The sequence below is a fragment of the Pseudopodoces humilis genome, chromosome 19, assembly GCF_049639895.1.
Source record: "Pseudopodoces humilis isolate 2021_Gansu_Grassland_sample_001 chromosome 19, ASM4963989v1, whole genome shotgun sequence".
NCBI classification, from domain to species: Eukaryota; Metazoa; Chordata; class Aves; order Passeriformes; family Paridae; genus Pseudopodoces; species Pseudopodoces humilis.
The window spans coordinates 2,904,547-2,928,485 of NC_142218.1; the positions used below are offsets into that span (position 1 = coordinate 2,904,547).

The window sequence follows — 23,939 nt, forward strand, 5'->3', positions numbered from 1 at the left end:
TGTGAGCTGTAAGATCCTTTCTGCCTTCCCTTTCGGTGCTTTTTATTATAGAAAATGAGGATGGCTATTCCATTTGTCTGCGTTCGTGCTCAGAGTTGATGTAAAAAATCTCATTAGTTTAGTCTGACATATATTCAATACAGTCTATGTACATATTTTTTTTCATTCTATTCTACAGCTGCAAAATGATACTAAATTTCATCAGATTGGAATGAAAACTGTGGTCTTGGAACATTTCCCTTTAAGGGTCTTATATTTATTCAGAATTCATGAATCATTTTCCAGTAATACAACTATAATTATTCTTAAAGTGTTATGTTTGAAGGTTTAATATGAAATACTTGCAAAAAGCTCTTTTTCACTTTGATAGTTTGTAATCTTCATGGTAATCAGATCAGTTAGCTCCTTCCCACAGAAGCCAGGAAAATACAATTTAATATGAATCTCATACTCTTCACTCATGTTTTAATTAAAGTAATAAAAGCCAAGTCATATTTTGCCCTTTACGGTGTACACAGATGTACAGACCTGAGCTAGACAGCATCACTGGCACTTCTGATGGCAGCTGATGGATTTGCTGCTTTGAGATAAGTTGGGTTCAGGCTGGTCAGAGGCTGCTGCTGATGGAAGTGGTGGCAGTGATGGGTGAGACCCAGCGCAGCCCTCGGCAGAGCTGCCAAGCAGGTGATGGAATGTGGACCACAGGGGGAACTCACGGAGCTGCTGTCACAACCATCCTTCAGCTGGGTCCTGGGCCACAGCTCAGCCCTCTGGGAAAGCTTCCCAACTGACTTTTGGTTCCCACCATGGCTCTGACCAGCGTGGCCTGGTGTGTCACCTGAGTTGGAGAGATCTAAGCCCTCCCCAGAGGAGCACAAGGGGCTGGTGGCATTCTCAGGTGCCCTGCTCTGCCCAGCCTCAGGAGCGAGGGGAGGTCGGAGTGAACCCCTGGCTCTGAGCAGGAGGAGCTGGATGGCTGCACTTGGGATACACAGCCCTCATCATCCTCCAGTGCCTGCAGAGCCCTGACACCTTGGAATCATTCAGGTTGGAAAAGCCCTCCAATACCATCAAGTCCAACCTGTGACCTTGTCACCCAGCGCAGAGCCCAGTGCCATGGCCAGGTGTTCCTTGGACACCTCCAGGGATGGGGACCCCACTGCCTCCCTGGGCAGCCCACCCCAATGTCTGATAACCTTTTCAGCTAAGAAATTCTTCCTGACATCCAATCTAAATCTCCCATGGCGGGCCGTTCCCTCTCCTCCTGTCGCTGTCCCCTGGGAGCAGAGCCCGACCCCCCCGGCTGTCCCCTCCTGGCAGGGATTGTGCAGAGCCACAAGGGCCCCCTGAGCCTCCTTTTCTCCAGGCTGAGCCCCTTTCCAGCTCCCTCAGCCCCTCCTGGGGCTCCAGCCCCTTCCCCAGCTCCATTCCCACCTCTGGACATTCCAGCCTCTCGGTGCCTTTCTCGTGAGGGGCCCAGAACTGGGCCCAGCTCTGGGGGTGCCCCAGCAGTGCCAGCACAGGGGACAATCACTGTCCTGCTGCTCCTGCTCACTCTGTTTTGGATACAGAGGCTCTGCTGATGGTCCTGCCCTTGTGGGGTTGGGATGGAGCCAAACCCTGCACGTGTCCAGGGCAGCCTCAGAGCTGACACAGGGAGAAGGGCTCGTTCTGTCATCAGCCAAGGCAACAGAGGGGCTTTCCTCTCTGCCCAGGCCTTCATCCAAAGGCTGAAGTGAAAAATAACATTTTCCTGCTGGGAGTAAGTGGCTCCTCAGTTAATCACTGTGTTGTGACAGCAGACCCAAACACCAGCTCAGGATGGGTCTCCAATGAGGAGGGGAGAAGTAGTCAACCAGTTGGGAAAGGAAATCCCAGGAGCAATGGGCTGAGAATTTTCTTCCACACTGCTGAGGCCCACGGAGCTGCATTTCCACAAGCAGAGTTTTCCAGAGGGACTCCCCAGAGGTTTGTTAGGGAAGCAAACCACCCTCTGCAGGAGCCAAACCCAACCCCTCCAGCAGGACACAGGAGGAAATCCTTGCTCATCACAGCTCCCCGAGAGCGATGGGGCTGCACTGTCAGAGCTCAGCATCAATCCTTGGCATGCACAGAGCTGCCCCTGTCACACTGTCACAGCAGGAATTCGGGACATTGCTGAGGAATTAGCTCAGGGAGCTGGAGGAGCCGAAGGCACAAACAGCTTGTGGATAAAAGCTCTGGGATTGCCTTTGGCTGAAGCCACTGCCACCGCTCAAGGCCAGCCCAGGAGCAGCAGGAGCTGACCAGAGGGCCCTGGCGAGGGTTGAAAGCACACATAAGCACCATATCAACCTGGGAGCTGTGCTTTACAGGGGATCTGCTCTCTCCAGAGCTGCTCCAGGCTGTCCCACATACAGGTCCCCACCTTGCCCAATGTGGTAGTTTGGCATTTAAGAAAGAAAAGTGGAAAACACCTGTGGAAATGATGGCTCTGAGAGAGGCTGCTGGGAGTTTCTTCTCTGCTTGAGATCAGGCCAATAGCTAGTCAGTTCTGATAGCTAGCCAGCTAATAATTAGCCAGGCTAAAATCTAGCCAGAATGTAAACTACTACACCCTGGGCCATGCTGACCATCAAAGATGATTTACACCCTGTGCAGTCCCTTTACAGCAGTAAAAGCACATGGGAAATCCTTGATAAAGCAACACTTTCTTGGCTAAAGCACACCACCTTCCTCTACCATTTAATGAGCCATTGGCTTTACAAGCCCAGCAGCATTGCTGGACAGCCAGGCCATGTGTCCTCACGCCACAAGAGCCACCCTGCACACCAGCAGATCCTGGTCAGTCTGACTGGACCTCAGCTGTGCCCCATGGGGCTCTGAAGCAGTCCCATGGGGCACACTCCATCTCCTTCACCTCCAGCACACAGGGAGCATTGCTGGGGTCTGGGATACACCTTTCCCTCAGCCCCACCAGTGGGCATGATGGCATTTCGGCACCAGGAGCCACCCATGTCCAATCCACTGTCAGAGCTCATCTTGGTATCAGTGTTTTCTGTAGAAACCTTCAGATGAAGATGCAGCAGCAGCAAAGGCTGTATCTCAGGGGGATGGACATGGTTCTGCTGCTCCTTCTCTGGCACTCCCAGGTTCCCACCACCTCCCCAGCTGCAGCTCTGCTCCCCCCAGCCCTGGGCCAGACTCCTGCACAGAGAGGATTTTTATTATTAATTTTTAAATGTTTCACTGTTTACAGACCTTTTCACTGCAAAAGAAATCCCAGCTCTGGCTGAAGCTCCTCAGGCATGTTTTGATTCCACACCTCACAGAACAAGAGCCTGATGTGCTGCTTAACACATTCACTCTTTTTTGGGTCAAAACCATTCTCTGAGCTGATTCATATCCCAGAAAAGCTTGGAAAGGCACAGGAAAGACAAGGAAAGGTAACTGCTGGGACTGGCCAGAGCCATGGTCTCCAGGGGACCTTGGAGAGTGGTGGATGCTGTCCCCAGCCCTCATGCTGTCAAGTGTGGTGTGTGTCCTCCAGTGCACCTGAGGATTTCCTTCTCCCTCCTGCCTTTGGCCCTAAACCTATCAGCAATCTCCTTGATGAAATATCTACACATGAAATTCAGCCACCACAACTGTTTCAGTGTTTCCCATCCCTTCCAAGTGCTCTGACAGGTGTCCTCAGCTGTTTGAGATGCTGTTTCTTTTTCCCTTTTTTCCCCCAGACTGAGTGCAGTCGAAGCACAGACCATCCATTTTGCTCTAGGAATGGCTCAATTTCATTAGCTGTTCACTCTGGGATGCTTGGTGGCTGTTTTTCAAACACCCTATTGCTAAAAACTTAGGAGTCCCTTGAGACTGAGGGTTGATGTTCACTCTGCTTGTAATACAAAGGTTTTTTTTATTATTGTTTTATTTAAACACTATGGCTGGCCTTGCACCAGCAGTAAAACCTTCCCTTGCTATGACTAAGCTACTTCCTGACTGCACCTTTCAAAAATTTCACTGTCACACAGGAGTTCATGCAAAATTCACAAGCCTGGATCATCAGCTGTAGTTGTGCTCAACTCCCAAACCCCTCCTGGAAGGGTTTCCATTAGCTGCTGATTATAATAAATGACATGGAACACTCTATTGTTCATTCTAAAATAGTACATGAGATTCCTCCTGAATCGTCTGCTGAGAAAGGCATTTAGTATCTATCAATGTCTCCCCTCTATTTTTTCTTCTCCAGCACAACATATGAAATTATACAGTATTACTCAAAGAACAGCAGGGAAAGAGCAAAATCTGTATCCTAGCATGGGGGCCTGCAGTGTACACTCCCAAACTCTGTGTAATCCTCTTTCAACTCTGAGTCTATACAAACCTCTCTCTTCCCTTCCCTTCCCTAGGGGTCTTTTATACGCATATATCTGTATGTTCTTGCAGTATTTGCAAGGTAGCCTTGGAAAGGGATTGGGGAGCCATTGGTTATTGACATTCAGGTGTGCTCTGCCCCTGATGGGGCCGGTTCCAGACTTCAAAAATACAGATTATTTGCAGATTGGAAGAGACCAAGACTCCACACAGCACAAGAGAATAAAACCCAAAGAGCACAAGACTGCTGGAGATTCAGGAGCACCAGAGCTCTCCATGCCCCCCTTAAAAATGGAAACCATATTTCCCCTTTTTAAACCCCTCACTTATATGTGACTTCCTTTAACACTGACCAACCTCTGATACCATCTGTTCCTGTGATCAACAGATCAAGCCAAAAATCAACAGAATATGGAGACCCCAAACCCTGTCCCCTCAATTATTCACTCAGAGGGTGGTGAAACACTGGCACAGCTTCTCACATCCCAGAGAAGCGGTGGATGTCCCATCCCTGGGAACATCCAAGGTCAGCTTGGACAGGGCCCTGAGCACTCTGATGTGCTTGGAGATGTCCCTGCTCCTTGCAGAGGGTTTGAATTAGATGACTTTTAAGGGTGACTTCCATCCCAATCCATTCTGTGATTCTGTGAAAGTTAAAACAAGTTTCTTCATGTGCAAAGGATTAATTAGAAACACCAAAGTTCATTAGGGGACTTGAGTGGAAATTGCACAAAGAATAACCTCACCATAGGCTCTAATTTTCTGTGCAGGCTTTTTTATAAGACTCAAGAGAAGGATCACTCCATGGAATTGCTCAGCCATGTCCATGATCTCCTGGGTTCTTCCAGCCTTTCCTCTGGAGCAATCCCGGGTTTGAGGCAGCGGCTGTGGTGACCACGAGCAACCTGCAGTGCCTTACAGGACAAAGTGCTGGAAACTCCTCCAAATTCACACACCTGGGTGGTCAGAGCCAGCTGCCATGAGAACATCACACACCTGAGCAATTGCCTGTAGCTGCTTCACTGTCACTGGCAGAGCAGCCCCACCACTGATGCACTGGAAACCAAAGGCCACCTTGGCTCCATTTCACAGCTCCTGCTCTGGAGGGAGGAGGAATGAGGGCAGGGTGAGGCACAAATTCATCAGCACCCAATCACCCTCACTCTGCCCAGGGTTCCACCATCAGTCACTGTGTCCTGGCCCCATGGTCCCCAGCAGGGATGGAGAACCCTGCACTCATGTGGGTCTGCCCCAGCCCCAGGTTTATTTTATCCAGTGTTGACATTTTGCTGTGATTCAGTCAAGACTGGTGGCAACAACACGTCTGCCAGTATTATGACAAGGTTTGAAGGCATATTTTATAGCAGAGGCTGCCAAGACGAGCCCTGTCTCGTCTGGAGCGTTAGCAGAACATGAGGAAGGTATCCATAGCTTCCCACACATCATTAATTTCTAATTATCCTATCTTTGCTTTCTGCATTATCACTTATTTACCAAACACAGCTTTACTGGACCGCCAAGTTCCTTATAACCAGCAAAGCCATTGTTATGTTAAAACAAATGTTCTAAATGTTATTTATTATTTGATAAACCTTGTGTAACCCTGAATGAGGACATTAAACGGCAAGAACACTACTTCAAAATCCCATTTTAAATAAGTCACCAAGACAGCTGTGCCTTTATAAAACACATTAGAGTGGCACTCAGAGCACATATGGCTCAGGGATATATACAAATTATACAATTTCTGTCATTCGATCAAATAAGAGGGACGTTTTGACCCCAGAAATGAGTCAAATGTAAGTTGTAATTCCAGCCCCAGTGGAGGCCCCGGTGGTAATGGATCCTGACGGCTGATCAAAGAGCCCTGACCATTTGACCCACCAGATCAGTGACTCACTGTATCTATTATGGCTAATACAGACCCCAGCGTGGAGATATATGGAGGCAGGGAGATAAAGGGCAATAGATACAGTAGATAAATGTTGATTTATACACACGCAGGCACGCGGGGACACCCGCAGACGGATCCCACGTGTGCGGGAAGGGGCGGCCGTGGCTAACCCCACACTCCTGTTTGTGCTGGAGCTGAAGACAGCTGCTGTGGATGTGTGTGTCCCCATGACAAACATCAGCTCTCCCAGCTGCATCTCCCTTGGGGTGTCAGCAAAACCCCTGTGCCCAGCAGGGCTCCCTGATTCACACACAGCCAGGGAAAATCCACCTTCTGCTTTACACACATCCACAGCCCTGCAGAAACACCCCCCTGCCCATGGAATTGCTTTCTTGGCAGTGTAAGTGTAAACAGCTCATCCACGAGATACCCAGTCTCACCCTAAAGCCCAGAGCCCCAGTCAAAGCCCCTGGTGCTGCTCTACACATCAGGTGAGACACTTGACATCATCTGCAGCAGGTGTCTCACCAGGCTTGGGTGAAATCCTGCCTTTTTCAGTCACAGAATCCTGGAATGGATGGGTGGGAAGAGACCTTAGAGCTCATCCCATTCCACCCCTGCCACGGGCAGGACACCTTCCACTATCCCAAGTTGCTCCAAGTCCCGTCCAGCCTGGCCTTGAACACTTCCAGGGATCCAGGGGCAGCCACAGCTTCTCCAGGCATCCTGCTTTTTCAGCTGTAGAATCCTGGAATGGTTTGTGTTGGGTCTTAAAGACCATCCAGTTCCACACCCCTGCCATGGGCAGGGACACCTTCCACTACCCCAGGCTGCTGTGCAAACCTGGCAGCCAAGAGCTGACACTTTAGACACTGATGGGCAGCATGAGCCTGCCAGCAAGAGCAGCACACAGGAACAGCATTAGGAGGAGGAATTGATGTGCAGAGAACTTTGTCAATTTAACTCTCCTATTTTCAACTGAACTCTCAAATTTTCAACACTTTATAGCAGTGGGTCCAGCCTGTGCCCTCACTTCCAAAAGCAAAGAGCTGAGTCTCCCTGGCCTGAACAAACCACAGTGGTGTTGAACAGCCTTTCCACGAGGAGACACACAAATTTACTTGCAGGGACAAAAACTGGCTGGTTGCTCAGCTGGAATAAGCCATGCACTGAAATCTCCTGGGATTAGGCAGAGCACAGGATCCAAGCTGTCCAGTGATAAATAATCAGCTCTTTCCTCCTTCAAGCTGCCTGTTGCGCTGCTGGCAGCCAGAGATATTCATGGAGGGAGGGGAAATGCAGCAAACACCCTCCCCAAAGCTTTCCATAATGTCCCTGCACTGACCAGGTACACAGCCCCATCCCTGCTCCCAAAAGCCAAGGGACAGTGGTCCCCAAAGCCATGCCAGGGCCTGGCAGTCCCCACAACCTCTCACATCACCCCAGCTCCACAACAGGGCAGCTCCTGCATTTCTTCAGCCAGCACATGGGATGATGATACCTTCTCACAGGGCATTCCCAGGCATAGTTAATCCATGTTTTTAAAGCACCCGTGGACTTTTGCTGCAAGTGCAAAAGTCTCAATGCCAAATAAAACCAACCTCATTCCTGTCCTGGAATTTCCCAACCTTTCCCTTTCCTGGTGTTACTCTACTTATCACAAAGACCTTAATAAATATCTTTTCCCACCGATTTTGCAGGAGTTTTTATTTCTTTCACCAGCACCATTGCATTTTTACTAATCTTTCAGAGCACTTCATAGCTGTGTATTCCTCAGGATTTTTCACATTACTTAATTCCTTGCCTTTGTTTGTGGAGGAGGGTGGGAAAGAAAGAAGGAGAATTGACAAGGGTGAGGAATGATGCTCTGCTGACTCCACAAGACACAAGAGATACCTCACTCATCTCGGGGGTCAAATGTCCACGATGGTTTGATCAGATGTCAGCTTGCATTTATACCCTGGCCTCTGCTGGAGGTTGAATTACATTTCACATTTGACTCACTTCTGGGGTCAAATGTCCCTCCTATTTGATGGAACAAGAGGAATTATTTTCCCCAAGCAGGTTGTGCTGGCGTGAGCTGTCAGTGCTCTCATTATGTTTGAGGCTCCTTTATTTCTGCATTTTGTCCTCAGCTGAGTCCAGCCCCTCTGAGATGACAAGAGCTGCAGCCATGGCACAAAAGCCATCCCAACAAGAGAGATGGGGGGAAGGAAGAGGGCACCTGGCTTCCATATGGATGGTGTTTTGTGGGGGTTTTATATGGGTTTTGTTCTGGGGTTTTGTTTCTTCTTCCCCTCAAGCTGGCAGCTAGGCAGGGGATAATGAAGGAGAGGCAGGAGGACCCTGATCCTGCCTTTACCACTCTCTTGCCAGGAGAAACTGTAAAAACCCAGAATGGTTTGGGTTGGAAGGGACCTTAAATCTCATCTCTTTCCAACCCCCTGCCATGACAGGGACACCTTCCACTGTCCCAGGCTGCTCCAAGCCCTGTCCAGCCTGGCCTTGGACACTTCCAGGGATCCAGGGACAGCCACAGCTGCTCTGGGCACCCTGTGCCAGGGCCTGCCCACCCTCACAGGGAACAATTCCTGCCCAATATCCCATCCATCCCTGCCCTCTGGCAGTGGGAGCCATTCCCTGTGTCCTGTCCCTCCATCCCTTGTCCCCAGTCCCTCCCCAGCTCTCCTGGAGCCCCTTCAGGCCCTGCAAGGGGCTCTGAGCTCTCCCTGGAGCCCTCTATCCTGGGCTGAACAGAACTTCCTTAGGATCAAAAACCAGACAAGGAGCTGAGACAAATCTGCTGCCAGGGAGCTGCAGGATCATGATGGAGGAAAAACCCAACCCAGCAGGCTCATCTACTGCAGTGTGATGGTTCCAGCCCTGAGTCTGAAAAATTTTCCTTTGTCTTGAAGGAACCCAAGGGCTGCTGGATGTCCCTCATGGGCTGTAAAGGTGGCTGGTGGTTCAGCAGCCTCTGAGGTGAGACTGTGGAACCCCCCTCCTGCTGGTTAATGTACTCCTTCGGGTTACAACAGGTTTAGCAAACAATAAAAAGCCATCTGGAACCCCCATTTAAATAGCAGAGTCGTGTCCTTAGTGCTGAAGTCATGGCTGGGGCTGTAAAACCAGTAAACAAGTTCTGATGTGCAGGTAAATAAAGGGAGATGATGCACTAAGGAGGGTGAGGAGGAAGCTGCTCCTCATCCTCCTTGGCCAAAGCTCAGGCTGGGTGTGAGCCCACATCCCTGCAGGGCATGAACTGGTATCCTCACCTTCCCTCCCAGTTCCACCCAGATGAGTTCCTGGGGAGTCCCCCAGAGCCCACCCTGCACCCCCATACTCCCAGCTCCCCTCTGACTGTCCCATACCAGCACGGGGAGGGACTGGGGATGCAAAACAAGGCAAACTTCCCCATTTATTTTCCATCTTACTCTCCATAGTGCTGGTGGGGAAAGAGCAGCACAGCCCCTGTGCACAAAGCCATCCCTGCAGTGGGGGGTTCCTGCCCTCTGCCAAAGGAAAGAACTTTCCTCCCTCTCCATCCTTAACTGCTACTCCAAAATGGGAAATAAAGGTCAGCAAGTAAACAGAGAGCAAATGAAGAGTAGACTCCTGTTGCCCAGGTTACAGGGGTCTAAGCTGGCTTGGCTGATCCTTCTCCAGGATCAAACTCAGGACGTCAATCCTCTACCACAAGGTAATCCCTGCTTTCCTTTGGGAGCCAGCCCTCCCTGAGGTGCAGCAAACCACTCCCAACCCCACAGCATCCCTTCTGACCTCCCTCTCACGCCCACCCTGGAGGGAAATGGGATGAGATAGCTGCTAAGAAGGAAACACAAATGGTTCATGCTGGCCATGAAACACAATGGTTCACTCTGCCCAAGTCCAGCCTGGCCCTGCAGGCACATCATGGCCAGGGACTGTGGCTGGTCCCTGTGCCAGCACTGCCAGCCCTTCCCAGTGAAATCCTTGTCCCTCAGGAGTTTTTAAAGGCAAAGTATCTACAGCAGCTGCCCTGCAGAGCCTGTGGCTGTGCACAGCCTGGGGGACAGGACAGGGCTGGCCTGGATGGGGCTCTTAGGGATCCTTCCCATATTTACTCACCCTCTGGCAATTCCTGGCTCAACCCCACTCTGCTGTTGGAACACATATTTGTTTCTGCTGAATCACTCAGGAGCACAAAGTTTGCTGTTCCTTCCCCACCCTGGAATTCCTCCTCACGCAAGAACAACCTCTCCCCACGCCGTGGTGGTGATGGCTCCTCTCCTGTGCCAGCTCCCAGAGCCAGAGCAGGGACTCCTGAGCAGTGATACTGCCTGCTCCAAGGAGGCAAACACAGCATTCCATCCCATTCCCAGTGCAAAGTGGAGAGAGTTTAACCCCTGCTGCTATTGGAGCCCCGTGCTTCTCAAGCTTTGCAATCCACTGTGATGTCCCAAACCCCAGGGGCACTCTGTGGGAGGGTGTCTGGGGTCACCAAAACAGCCCAACACAACCAAAACTGGGATGTGTCAGCAAGGAACTGCCACCCTCCCTCCCAAGGCTGCATGTGAGGAGATGCTCCATGCTGAGGCTGCAGCTCCTCTAACCACACCAGGCCACCCCTGAGGGGTGCACAGGGCACCAGCTCTCATCTTCTCCAGGACAGAGGGATAGAACAGCATGTGCTGAAGTCCTCCTGTCCCAGCAGGACCAATATATGAGCTTAACTGTATAGAATCACCAAACTGGGTTGGAAGATCATCTTAAAGATCATGTTCCAACCCATATACAGCTCTAGGGCCCCACTCTGTGTTTTTTTCCATGGTTTGGGCACCTGCAAGATATGAACACTTCTATTCTGGTCCCCCACACGTGGGTTTCTAGCTCCAAAACAGGAACCCTTTGATTCCTTTTTCTTCCCTGTTAATCTATTTAGCTACAGGAAATACTCCACATGAGGGAAGGAGACACCTGAACTGCACACAATACTTGGAAACTTCACTGTGTCCAGAAACACCAAATGCACCTTCATTTTCAGTGAGGGATGCTGAGGCAAAGCTTTTCAGCAAAGCTTTTTCAGCAGAGCCAGGCTCCAGTGGCAGGCAATGGGATGGAAGTGCATCCCAATCCACCATCCACCGCTCCTCGGCAGCAGCTGGGCTCTGACCTCCTCCATGGATGTCCCAGGAGGGCAGATTCACAGAGAACTCCTAGAATTTGTGCTTTAGTCCCTTAAAGATCTCACCCCAGGAAAACAACACTTACCTGATTGGCCGATAGAAACTCCTGGGCGTTGTCGTTCATCCCCATGTACATGTTCTCCCCATCAAACTAGAAAGGCAAAAGGAAGAGTTAATAAAATGCCATCTCCTGTGCATCCCAAATGCCTTCCTGGCTCTTCACACCCAGAGCCAGAATTCCCAAAGGAAAACCCTGAGCTGCTGTTTGAACACTTTTCAGCGTGTAGGAGCACACCTTCACCCCAGTTATTGCAGTGGGATATGCTGACATAGCATGGACATGGGATTTTGTCAGTGAAATAAGGAATGAACCACTCCAGATAAATGTCATATGTGTGAACCCACAGATGCAGCAAAGATCTCCCCAAAGAAGCTGTTGCTAAAACTCCTCCTAGGCCATCAGTCTGATATGAAAAACCAGCTTCAATCAATGGAAATGTCCAGCCTTGGACAGATCCCATTCTATCCTCTTACAGACCTCTGCATAACCCTCAACACCAAATTCTGCAGCAATGCAGAATCACTCTGGAGCATTCAGTCTCTGTGCAAAGCCTGACACATCCATCCCCTCATCTCCTGTTCTCCTGCTTGCTCTGCCAGGACTCTGCCCGAGCACAGCCCATCCTCCTGAGTGCCCACAGCTCCAACACACAATTCCCAGCTGCTAATTCACTTATCAGGCCACAAAACCCCCATGGAGAACTACAGCTCTTCTCCCTAATTAGCTACAACGGGAGCTTTTCACTCCCTCCATTCCAAAGGAAGGAAAAAAAGCCCTCCAGGATTGTCTCTGGCTGGAAGTACAGCTGGGGCAGGCCTCAAGGCTGAGTGCACAAATTAATTATGGCAATAAAAACGGGCTGTGCCATAAAACACTCCCGAGATGAGGATGGAGGTACCAGCTGTGAGTGACACCTTGCACTTAACAAGGGGAAGAGCCAACCCTCCTGCCCTTACCAGCAGCATGATGAATTGGAGATCATTCACCCCTCACCTGTTCTCTCACTCTCTGATATGAAGCTGATTCCAGTTATGCCTTAACAGAAATTGGCCATATTAAGAGCAATAAAAGTGAAATCTAAATAAAACTGGGTGAAGATTTTCAGCCTGGACAATTAATTACACTTCCATTTCTCAGAGTGCTGCAGGATTAGCTGTTAAAGTCAGCAGAGTTAGTAAAGCCAAGTGGGGGTAACACGGCTCTGCTTGGCCTCAGACACCCTCTAATTGCCAAACTGTCCTCTGGCACAGCAAACCAATTAAAATCTGCAAAACTGGAGCAGGTATTGTGGCACTGGTTAAGCAACACCAGCAGCAGCTGCAGCAGGGTGGGAGAGGATCCCTGTGCAGCTGCTGGGTTCTGTGAGATCCATCAGCGAGGCAGGAGCTGTGGGACGTAAGGAGCACTGGGACAAACAACTTCCCCAGAAGGCAGCTGGACATCATCCACCTCAGCCTGCATTTCCCTGCAGCACCTGTCAGATGTTCCCTGGCACAGCCAGCTCCTGGCAGCACAGCTCCAGCTGGAGCTTCCAGGAACCCAGACCCAACCAGCTGTACAGCCTGAATACCCCCTGACAACCCCAGCCACCCCAGCAGACACACCTGGGCTGGCAGCAGAGGGGCCAGAGGTTGCTGGAGAATCACAGAATCTCCAGGGTTGGAAAAGCCCTCCAGGATCACTGAGCCCAACATTCCCCCTGTACTGCCAAGGCACCAATTAATGATGGCCCCAAGTGCCACATCACCTCTCATAAATCCCTCCAGGAATGGAGACTTCACCACTGCCCTGGGCCACCTCTTCTGGTACCTGGCCACCGTTCCAGTGAAGGAATTTTCCCTGATATCCAATCCAAACCTGCCCTGGTGCACATGAGGCTGATTCCTCTCATTCTGCCCCTTGTTACCCACGAGAAGACACCGACCCACACTTGGCCACCACCTTTTTCTCCAGGAAAATAAATTACCTTGAAAATTACATCCAGCAAACCAAAAGTATCCTTCAGTGGGGAGGCACAGAGCAGGACAAACCTTCCCCTTTCTCCACATCCTTCTGTTTGTCAGGATGTATTTTTTTTATGGCTTTCTACTATTCCTCTACCTCCATTCCACAATTCCTCCTAACCTTGATGCCTTCATAACAACTGTAATGAATCCTGCCTTCAAAATTACTGTTTCTCTGATTGCCAGGCTGAGCAGTGAGCCTGAAAATCAAGACTTGAAATGCAATGGAAACTTTGGAATTTCCCCACTGCTGATTGGATTTTTTTTTCCCCTCTCCTCCAGGCTATGAAGGTGCAAACAAATTTATTAGAAAATCTCCCATCAGGATATTTTTTCAATTAGATGTTTGCCAGTTATGCAGCAGCCAGGTAGAGCAGATAAGTAATGTGCTCTCCCTCTTCTCATTATTGTTTTGCTACGGAATGCACTTCAAAACAATCAACCCCATCATTCCAGGTAGATTTATGGTAGAAAAAGAAATTTTAATATTTCCCTTTGGTTAGAAATGCCTCCTCCCTTTTTTCCTCCACTCCAGCTCCTGTTCCAGACCTGGATACAGCCATTCATCACCCCCCTTACCCCAAAATCCAGCCTGCACTGAATGATGTGGCAGGGATAATTTTCAAGTCCTAATTCAAAAGGAACATCCTCTTGTGTGTTGTCTTAATCACCCTTTTGCTTGGTTGCAATTACTTAATTTTATTATTCTTTGGTTAATAGGAGCAGCCCATTAAACAAATCAGTGGCTGTGGCTGATTCTCTCCTGCATGAAATGAGCACAAAGCCAGGGAGGGAAGGGAAAAGAGGGAAAGAAAAAGGGAAGGGAAAAAAAAAGGGGGAAGTAAAGGGAAAGGGTGAGAGAGAAGGGAAAGTGCCCCAAATTCCACCAGTTCTGGTAACAAAGTCAAATGAACACCACTGAACTGCCTTGGTCTGCAGGTGAACTCCAAGCCAAAGGCCAGGCAAGATTCCATCTGGTGCCACAGGAGGTGGCTTTGCCTGGCACGGATGGATAAGGATGGGGACACTGCCAACCCCATTCAGAGAGGGAATTCCAAGGACATCAAGGTGATGGAGACCCCCCTCCATGGGACAACCTACTGAGAATTTTGGGTCCAAGCAAAAGGTAAAAGTGTGAGAAAACATCCTCTGAAATTCAGTTTTTCATGGAGAATTTAATTAAAAATATAATTCTTTTTACTACAGCTCTTCCAGGGGAGCTGCAGCTGCCACTGCTCTGTCGGCCCATACACAGAGTTGAATTCAGATGTTGTTGTACAAAGCACTTTTTAAACTTTTATTGCTTTTCTAGACTCACTTTGGTTTGTTATTTTTGCTCCACAGCATTATTTTCAAACCTGTGAATGTGCCCAGAGGTCACACAGGTCTCATGTTAGCCAGATGAATATGAAAAAGAAAAACAAATGCAGGCAGCAGACTGGGACAGACCCCAAAGTGCAGCAGCTGTGGGATCTCCAGCTCTGTGCAAACAGGGAGAACAAATGTTTGCTAACTGGGAAGGGCCCAGTGGAAAGAAACACAACCTCCTGCCAAGATTCCAAGAAGGTGTTACTTTTTCCTGGATGGCATTGCCAGCTTGTACAGTTTTATTATGAACCTCATCACATCCTTTTTATTTTGTGAGAGCCACGAACTGAGATGGAAACTTCAGCTCCGTAAGAAAATGTGGAATCACAGGTTGGTTTGGGTTGGAAGGGACCTTAAAGATCATCCAGTTCAACTCCCCTGACATGGGCAGGGCCACCTTCCACTAGACCAGAGTGTGGGCAAAATTCATACCAGTAATACCTTCTGTGATACCTGCAAGACCTCAAAAGCCTTCCAAACCTTTTATTTAATTTTATTTTATGTGTGGTGAGTTTGGGGGCTTTTTTGATTTGAGGTTTGTTTTTTTTGGAGGAGTCTTACCTAAATTTTTAACACTTATTTTTGGCAATACTAGACCAGAGCACCTAAACTGCAAGTCCACTGAGGTTCTAGAGCTTGAAAATGTGGCCTGTTAATACAAATCCAGCAGTATTTAAGAGCCATCACTATCAAGGAGCTACTAAATGACCAGCTAAGAACAAATTGGATGTTTTCAGTGGTTCCTACTGCTCAGAGCTATAAACATTTGCCTCTGGTTTGACACAGGAGATGGGCAGTGGGTTCCCTCTCATGACAACCTCATTTCCAAACTGGCTGCCCTGGGGATGCCACATTTCACTGGAGATCCTTGGAATGCATCTAGGTTTGTTTCCCCAGCAAGATACACCTCAGCTACACCAGCAGCAAGACAGAGAGACCCAAAGTAATGCCATGCAAGGAAAGCCTTCAGGTTTTTAGTGAGTGAAAGTTAGGACTCAAGAAAACTTGTGTGACACAGTTAATCTGTATTAAATAGTCCTGACTTAAAAATAAAATAAAAAATAAAATAAAAATGCAGCCCATGCAATGCTGGGCTTCACTCAGCTGCTTCCAAGGGCACCATTCCCACCATGGGGAAACATAACTCTTCTTTAGAAAGTGTTCCAGAAATGGTTTTATCTGCAATTTGTTTTTATCAGTATTATCAGAGTGGCACATTCTGCTGTCAGTGCACTTTGGCCATGGCACTTCCAAGCCCTGCATGCCCCTGGTGCTGCTGCTGCACACCAGGCTCAGCCCTTTGAGGGATCCACACCCAAGGATGCTGGTCCTGGTAAGGATCCTCTCTGTACACATCTCTGGAGTGTGAAATCCTCACCTCAGCCCTGCCCCTGCCAGCGCTGCTGCTGGCTGAGCTGCCACTGCAAATTCCTGCAGGAGTAATTTAGCATCCCACCTCTTCAGGGAATACACAGCTGAGGTTAGCTTAATCTCTTTAACTGCAGCTCCCCCATTAAGGTCTTTACACAACCTCTGGCCCGGAGTGATCTACTTAGCATTATTTATTTGTGTGCTGAAATGCTTGGGCAGCCCCTGGGTTGATGCTGTCAGGGAGGGTCAGGAGTTCAGCAGGAGATTTACGGTTCCCCCAGGAGTGCCCTGCCAGGGGAGCTCGGTGTGTCCATCCCAGTCAGCCTGGCCACTGCCACTGCCACTGCTCTGGGGACAAATGGCATCAGCAGGAGCACGGCCCTGCAGCAGGTGCCAGAGGCACAACACAAACACAGCATCCACAGCAGCCACAGGGGCTTTGAGGGGCTGAGTTTTCTACAAACAGTGAGTATTCTCACACATTATCCCAGGGGAAATTCAGCTTGATACGGTTGAAGTCTTGAGGCTTAAAGCCTTACAGTGAAAAGTGGCTTGTTTGGTTGATTTGTTTGTTTTAAGAAGAGTTTACAAGGAGGATAAAAACCTGGCAGGATTTTTTTTTCAAATACACTAGGAGGAGGAAACCTGCAGAGCTGGTGGGGACAGGGTATGGTAGAAGCTGTCAAGGAATTACAGCCAGGTGGGAAAGAAAGGAAAGACCTGCACCTGGACACTGGTGGAGTGAGTATTCAGAAACTCCTAAACTGGAGCATCCCCTTTGGAAAGACCCATCTGAGAATCTCTCACATTGGGATGGCCAGAAGGAAAACATAAAACCAGCCAAAGAAATCCTAAGGAACCCCCATGGCCAAGTGACTTTCACCCACCTGCTCTAAAACAATGTGAGGGAACTTTGGGACCCTCATGATAACGAAGGCACCGAGGGGCTGGAGCGTGTCCAGGGCAGGGAACAGAGCTGGGAAGGGTCTGGAGCCCCAGGAGGGGCTGAGGGAGCTGGAAAGGGGCTCAGCCTGGAGAAAAGGAGGCTCAGGGGGCCCTTGTGGCTCTGCACAATCCCTGCCAGGAGGGGACAGCCGGGGGGGTCGGGCTCTGCTCCCAGGGAACAGAGACAGGAGGAGAGGGAACGGCCTCAAGGTGTCCCAGGTCAGGTTTAGATTGAGATTAGGGAAAGTTTCTCCACTGCAAGGCTTGTCCAGCTCTGGCACAGCTGCCCAGGGCAGTAGTGGAGCCACCATCCTTGGAGGGATTTAAAAGATAGGTGGATGTGCACTTGGGGATGTGGGTTAGAGGTGGCCTTAACCGTGCTGGGTCAATGGTTGGGCCCAACAATCCCAGAGGTCTTTCCCAGCCTAAATGATTCAGTGATTTTAAATGTCTGACCCTTGTCTCTGCTCCCAAACACTCAGGAGTGGGAAGGGGAAGATTCCAAACCAGCATATCCAACTCAGTGTGAGCCCATCACACTCCAACACACCCCAAGGAGGCCCAGAGGGAGCCAAGACAAGGGACCTTGTGCCTCACAGCCCACTTAGAGCTTGCTGAAGGGTCAGCAAGCCTCTAGGAAAGATGAACTGACCTCCCTGGTTGAACTTCTCACAAGGTTCCTCAAAAACCAGCTCTAAATCCCAAAGTCCAACACGTCATGGGCCCAGGGGAAGGTTCTCTTGCTCACAGCAAGACACTCAGTAAGTTTTAGCAAGCAGAAGATCATGGTGCGTGATCCATCTGCACTAAATTCTATCCAGCTCATCATACAACTGATCTGGAAGGGCTCAGTTTATTAATGAGACAGAAATTATTCAGGCCAGCCAAAACTAAAAGCGACTTTGAATAGCTTTGCATTAGGACTCTTGCTGCACTAAGTGGCACTGAGGAAATGGAAGATTAAATTTAATGTCAATAAATGCAAAGTAATGCACTGAAGAAAAGCAATCCCAACGACAGACATTACAATGGGCCTTAAAATAGATGTTGCTGTCCAGAAGAGAAACTTCTCTGGAGAGTTCACTTCCAAGGTTTTTTCAGTCCTCAGCAGCTGCCAAAAACGCCATTCAGATTTTAGGAGAAATCAGGAGAAGAGCAAAAAATGAAAGATCAAGTATTATTTTATCATCTGTGCTGTTAGAAGGAGAGAGAACAGCTGCAAGGAGGATCCAAGGTGTGGAGTAGCATGTGTGGATGAGGAAAAAGGGGTGGTGAAGGGATAGAAGGGTGTTAGATGGACTCAAGGAGGATGTACCTGAAAAAATGAAATGAGAGCCGGGTTCTAACAGCCTAAAAGCAAGGAGACAGACACTATCAGCAAGTGAAATTAGATCTCTCCAGAGAAGTTCTTCATACTGGACTCAGAACCAAAACCTCTTGCTGCAGGACACTGTGGCTTAGAGGGATCCAGAACATCAATTGAGTAAATGAGAGGTGAGTAATAAATCCTGACCTGTGGGTCTCCTGGGAGCTCTGTGGACAGATATAATCTCATTTTTCAGCATATGTGTGATCCAATATCATGGTGGGCCCTCCATCCCTGGAGATACTCAGAGCTCAGCTGGACCAGGCGCTGCACAGCCCCGTGTGGGTGGCCCAGCTTTGCCTGGGGGGCTCAGGACACACAGACGTCCCTCAGGACTGGCAATATTTGGTGTTTGGGGGCTTCTGGAATATGTGATACTCACACAGACCTCCACCCCAAGAGCATCTCCAGCATCCCCTTTTATTCTCCTGAAATGCCACCACTATTCGAGTGACAGCATTCATTTATCTAAGAGACTGGCTGGCTTTCTGTCAACGCTGCACACAAAATTATTGTTATTACATTATTTGGGGGGGAATGAGGCCTTAAACTCATTTACCTGGATCTTTCAGAGCCTGCAAAGGAGTTCAAGCTCTTCACATACACACAAAAAACCCGTCCACTGAAAGCTACAGGGAGCAGCAGAATTTAGTCTTAAGACTGACATGGAAATAGATTAATTTTTTTTTCCCATTTCATATTCTAATTACAATTCTTCTCCCCCTACTATTTTCTGTTCTCATTACAGTCATAAAATTGCTCTGCAAATTCTGTACCTTATTCTGCTCTTCCTACCATCTTTGTCATGGAAATGAGAAACGGAATGTATAAGCATGAAAATATTGCAGAGATCAAAATTCTGCTTAACCCTTTCTCGGGCGCCTCCAAAAACAAGGGAAAGCAGCACAGAGCAGCTAATCCTTCATCCATCCATCCATCCATCCATCCATCCATCCATCCATCCATCCATCCATCCATCCATCCTCCTCCTCCCAGCTGCTCTGAGGATGCTCAGAGAAAGGGTGATTAATTTAAAGGCCAAAGTCACTCACGGTTACACCTCGCGGTGCGTGGAGGAGGGGTTGGGGTTTCAGCTGAGCAGGTTTTGCTCCTAAGGGCAGATGTTGATCTAATACATTTTGACTGTGCTCAGATGATTGTGTTTAGCTTTTAGCCTGGTGTAATAATGCTGCTGGTGCATTGAGCTGCCCTGGTGCACCGAGCGCTCAGCAGATCTCCATCCTTTTCCGTGGCACCGACAGCTCATCAGAGCTGCAGCCAAAAACCAAATCCTTTCCCATTTCTCTCCAATTCTGGAAATGGAACTCAGGCTGCTGGGAGGTGAGCAGCACCCACTGCCCTCAGCCAGGACCTCCCCAGCCCATTGCTGACCAGCTCAGTGCTGTTTCTCTCGCAGCACTGCCGCTGCAAGGCTCAGGCGTGTACATCGCTTCCTTCTCAAAACCAAACAACACATCTGGAGCTGTTTATCACAGCTGCTCCACGAGTTTATCTGCTAAAAAATAGAAATAACAGGCCCTTGCTGAGCTGGTCCTTCACCCTTCAGCAGCTGAGGGAACCTGGTGAGGGCAGGGAGGAGGGCACAGGGATGCGGCACCATCCTGGCACTGGCCTGGTGTGTGTTAAATAAATACAATCCGTGCTAATGAGCAATAAGTGCACTGCCTGCTCCTCCAGCAACACTTGTAATTCACAGCAAAGCGAGAGAGGCAGAAAACACACAAAGATCTAAAAGCACTCTGTGCCAGAACAGTGCCAGCGTCAAAGGCACTGAGAAACATTGTTTTCTGCAAGATAAAACCTCGGGGCTGAGATAAAAATAGAGCTGATACCTGTGTGCCTGGGAAGCAGCTACAGCCTGGCTCCGCTCTGGGAGCCTTTAATGGAGGTGCTGATTTCCACAGCAGAACAGCAGCCAGAGGAACCACTGGAGAGGGGCTCCACATGGCACTGGAACAGCCAAGGAGGCAAGGGAGCAGCTGGGAATAAAGAAACCTTTAGCAGGGAAGCTTTCCCACCCTATAATTTGGTCCCTTTCGCCCAGGGAGTGTGCAGCACAGGCAGTGATGTTCTGAGGTGAATTCCTGGATGGAATCAAAGCAATTCCTTGGGGAGAGAGGCGGCAGCTGCCAGCAGCAGCAGCGGCTGGGTGATGTTGGGTTTGATGTACACGGAGCAGGAACGGGTCTGGAAATCTCTATTTGTCTTCTCCCGACTGCACAGGGAGTAAATAACGAAATGAGGAACAGAGCTGTCCGAGGGGTGAGGAGGGGGTGCCTCAAAGCTGGGCACTTTTTAAGGACCATGAATTTTGCTTCCAATCCCAATGCCTTGCTGGCAGCAGCACAGGTAAATAGCCTGGGTCCCAAGTAGCTCCTAACTCACTCCACTAATTCCTAAAATCACATGTGCTACTCAACTGATATTCACAAAGGAAAAACAGTAGCTTTAATTCACCCCATGGCCCCTGCTCTTTCAGCACAGGTTAAATAGCACAAGGAAATTCTTCACTCAGAGGATGGTGAGCCCCTGGCACAGAGTGCCCAGGGAAGCTGTGGCTGCCCCTGGATCCCTGGAAGTGTCCAAGGCCAGGCTGGAGCAGTCTGGGATAGTGAAAGGTGTCCCTGCCCATGGCAGGGGGTACAACCAAATGAGCTTTAAGGTCCTTTTCAACCCAAACCTCTTTCCAAGCAAAAGTGCATTTCTGCCCCCCAGAATTTGAAATCTTGTCTATTTTCTTCTCTTGTAAAGCATAAGGGGAACGAATAATTGATTTTTCAACACTGTGGGGAAAGGAACATTATGCAAAACCAGCTAGTTGGGAGGGAAAAAAAATAAATCAGAGATCTTCCATGCTAGTCATTTAGAAAATAGTTTCCACCACACAGATATTTGGCACCAGCAAAAACCTGCTTTCTGTGGTTCTGCACTCCACTTTTAATGCAAACATACTCTTGCAGTGGTACTTAGAATGACTTGAAAAAAAAAATAAAACAAGGGCTGACAAAATACAATCCATTTCACAATGTTTGGACACGTTCCTGACTCAAAAAAGAATAAAACTAATGAAAAGCGAGGCCTTTAAAGACTAAATAAAACCCAAGCTTAAAACAAGGATGATAGGAAGGTTCTGAAATTGCAAGGTCAGGTTGGACAGGGCAGCCTGACCCAGAGGAACCATGTGGTTCCATGTCCCTGGGAAGGGAAGCAGTGGATGGAATGGTGTGGCCAGCAGGGGCAGGGAGGTCATTGCTGGGCACTGGTGAGGCCACACCTCGAGTGCTGTGTCCAGCTCTGGCCCCTCGGTCTGGGAAGGACCTTGAGACACTTGAACATGTCCAAGGAGGCTGGTGAGGGGCTGGGAACATAAACCCTGTGAGGAACAACTGAGGGAGCTGGGGCTGGTTAGCCTGGAGAAAAGGAGGCTCAGGGGAGACCTTCTCACTCTCTACAACTCCCTGACAGGAGGCTGCAGCCAGGTAGGGATTGGTCTCTTCTCCCAGGCAACCAGCAGCAGGACAAGAGGACACAGCCTTAAGCTGCACCAGGGGGAGTTTAGGCTGGACAACAGGAAAAAGTTCTTCTCTGAAAGGGTGATTGGGCACTGGAATGTGCCCAGGGAGGTGGTGGAGTCACAGTCTCTGGATGTGTTTAAAAAATGCCTGGATGTGGCACTCGGTGGTTTTGATGCTTTTTTGGGACTACCTAAGAACAGAGGCCAGACAGAGTTAAGAGAATAAAAACCAGTTCTATTTATTTTAGGGCCTTCAGGTACATCCAGGGCAGATAAAGCCTCCCAGGGGCTGTGCCCAAAAAATGGATGACTGGTCACAGGTTTTTTATACTTTTATAAGCTTGGTTCATTTGCATATTGGGGGGTTAATATTCCAATTACAGCTTCAGGTAATGAAGTCATTTTCCCCAAGTTTGCTCCCTCAACTCCCTTTTGTTCCCATCTCTGGGGGCCTGAGGCAGTGAGGTGTCCTTGACTGCCAGGCCTGGAGAGGAATTGTTGTGTCTGCCCAAACTGGGAAAGCAGCAGCTCCCAGTGTGTGTGGAGTTTAGAGTTATACACTGAGAACTGCAGGGTTACAAATAGATGGAAAATATAACAGCTAAAATCCTAAGGAGTCAGTTTAGTTGATGAGGAGGTGTTGGGTCATAGGTTGGACTTGATGATCTCAAAGGTCTTTTCCAACCTGGTTCCTTCTGTGATCCTGTGATTCCATGGAGGGGTCGGGAGGTGCAGACCCTGTGGGATGCACGGGCTCCCATCACTGCTGGCAAGGCTGGGGCTGGAGCTGCACCACCCAAGCTGCAAACACAGCACCAGGGCTGGAACTTCACACGCTGGAGGCCCAAGACATGCCAAGGCAGGGTTGTACAGAAGCTGAAGCTCAGCAGCGTTTCCCACGGCCGTAAGAGCGCATCGGAAAGGTGCCTCCCCAGGCAGCACCACCACATCCTCGTGGCCCTGTTTGGTGAATGCTGAGTTAGGCTGGTCACACAGAGCTGCTGAGCTGTGTTTCCTGGAGCTTGTGCACGTCACAGCCCCATCACCCCATTGCCCTGCTCTTGGGCCACGTGTCGCACCCAAAGCTTCATTCCCCACCTCAATTATTAAATATGAAAAAAAACCCAACCCTCTCCTTCGAGCACTTCTAATTTCAGCTTCTTTTCCCTTTTTTCCTACCTCTCTGTTCACTTTATTAATCTTTCCACCAGATTTTACTGCCCTCTAACTCTTTCATTAGGGCTAAAGGTATTCTGTGCTTACTGCAGCCAAGCTGGCCTCGGGTTTACTTGCTCAGTATCTTCCTAAGTGCTGAAAATTGTCAACATCTTAAAAAGACAGTTAAAAACTCATTAAAATTAATGAAACTAATCAGAGAAAAGCACCTCTGATTATTATTATTATGCCCCTGCCTCACTGTAAATAATTGAATAAAGATATTATTATGACTATTATTATTATTATTACTATTATTAACCCTAAGAAGAAGTTTAAAGCATGTTGATGAGAAAGTGAAAAGAGCAGCTTTGCCTGACTAATTAATGACTTAAATAAAAATAAACAAAGGGAGTCTTCCTGATTTTAGCAAAGTCCTGCCTTTTTCCAAGCAGTTAAAAGCAAGACTGACAGCTTTATAGATAGGGAAATGGGCAGATAAGATAAACATGCACAATACAAACTTGTCCAAAGCTTTTACAGTCTTTCTCTGCACCACTTCCAGCTCATTAAATTACAGTATTACTATAGATTTGCAGCAAAATTATCTTTTATCTCGTCTTCTTTTAAAGCTATTTGGCATTTGCTGGTATTTTCTATTATAAATCTAATTGCAGATTCCAAACAGACAAGGGCTCATTAAGCCTTAATTATGCACATGTTGTT

At 48.8% G+C, this 23,939-nt stretch overlaps 1 protein-coding gene across 2 annotated transcripts in view; it reads right to left on the reverse strand.

Moving 5' to 3' along the window:
• TOX2 (TOX high mobility group box family member 2) overlaps window positions 1-23,939 on the reverse strand; it is a 148,269-nt gene that overhangs the window by 77,214 nt on the left and 47,116 nt on the right. Inside the window, exons 1-2 of one of the 2 annotated variants that reach the window (XM_088064773.1) lie at window positions 11,948-12,158; window positions 11,495-11,560 (exon numbers count right to left, since the gene is read on the reverse strand). In XM_088064773.1, the coding sequence (XP_087920899.1) occupies window positions 11,495-11,545 (51 nt within the window). In that variant the 5' untranslated portion in view covers window positions 11,546-11,560; window positions 11,948-12,158. Of the gene's footprint in view, window positions 1-11,494; window positions 11,561-11,947; window positions 12,159-23,939 lie in introns of those variants that run through there. The other variant, XM_005532864.2, reaches the window with a different exon arrangement.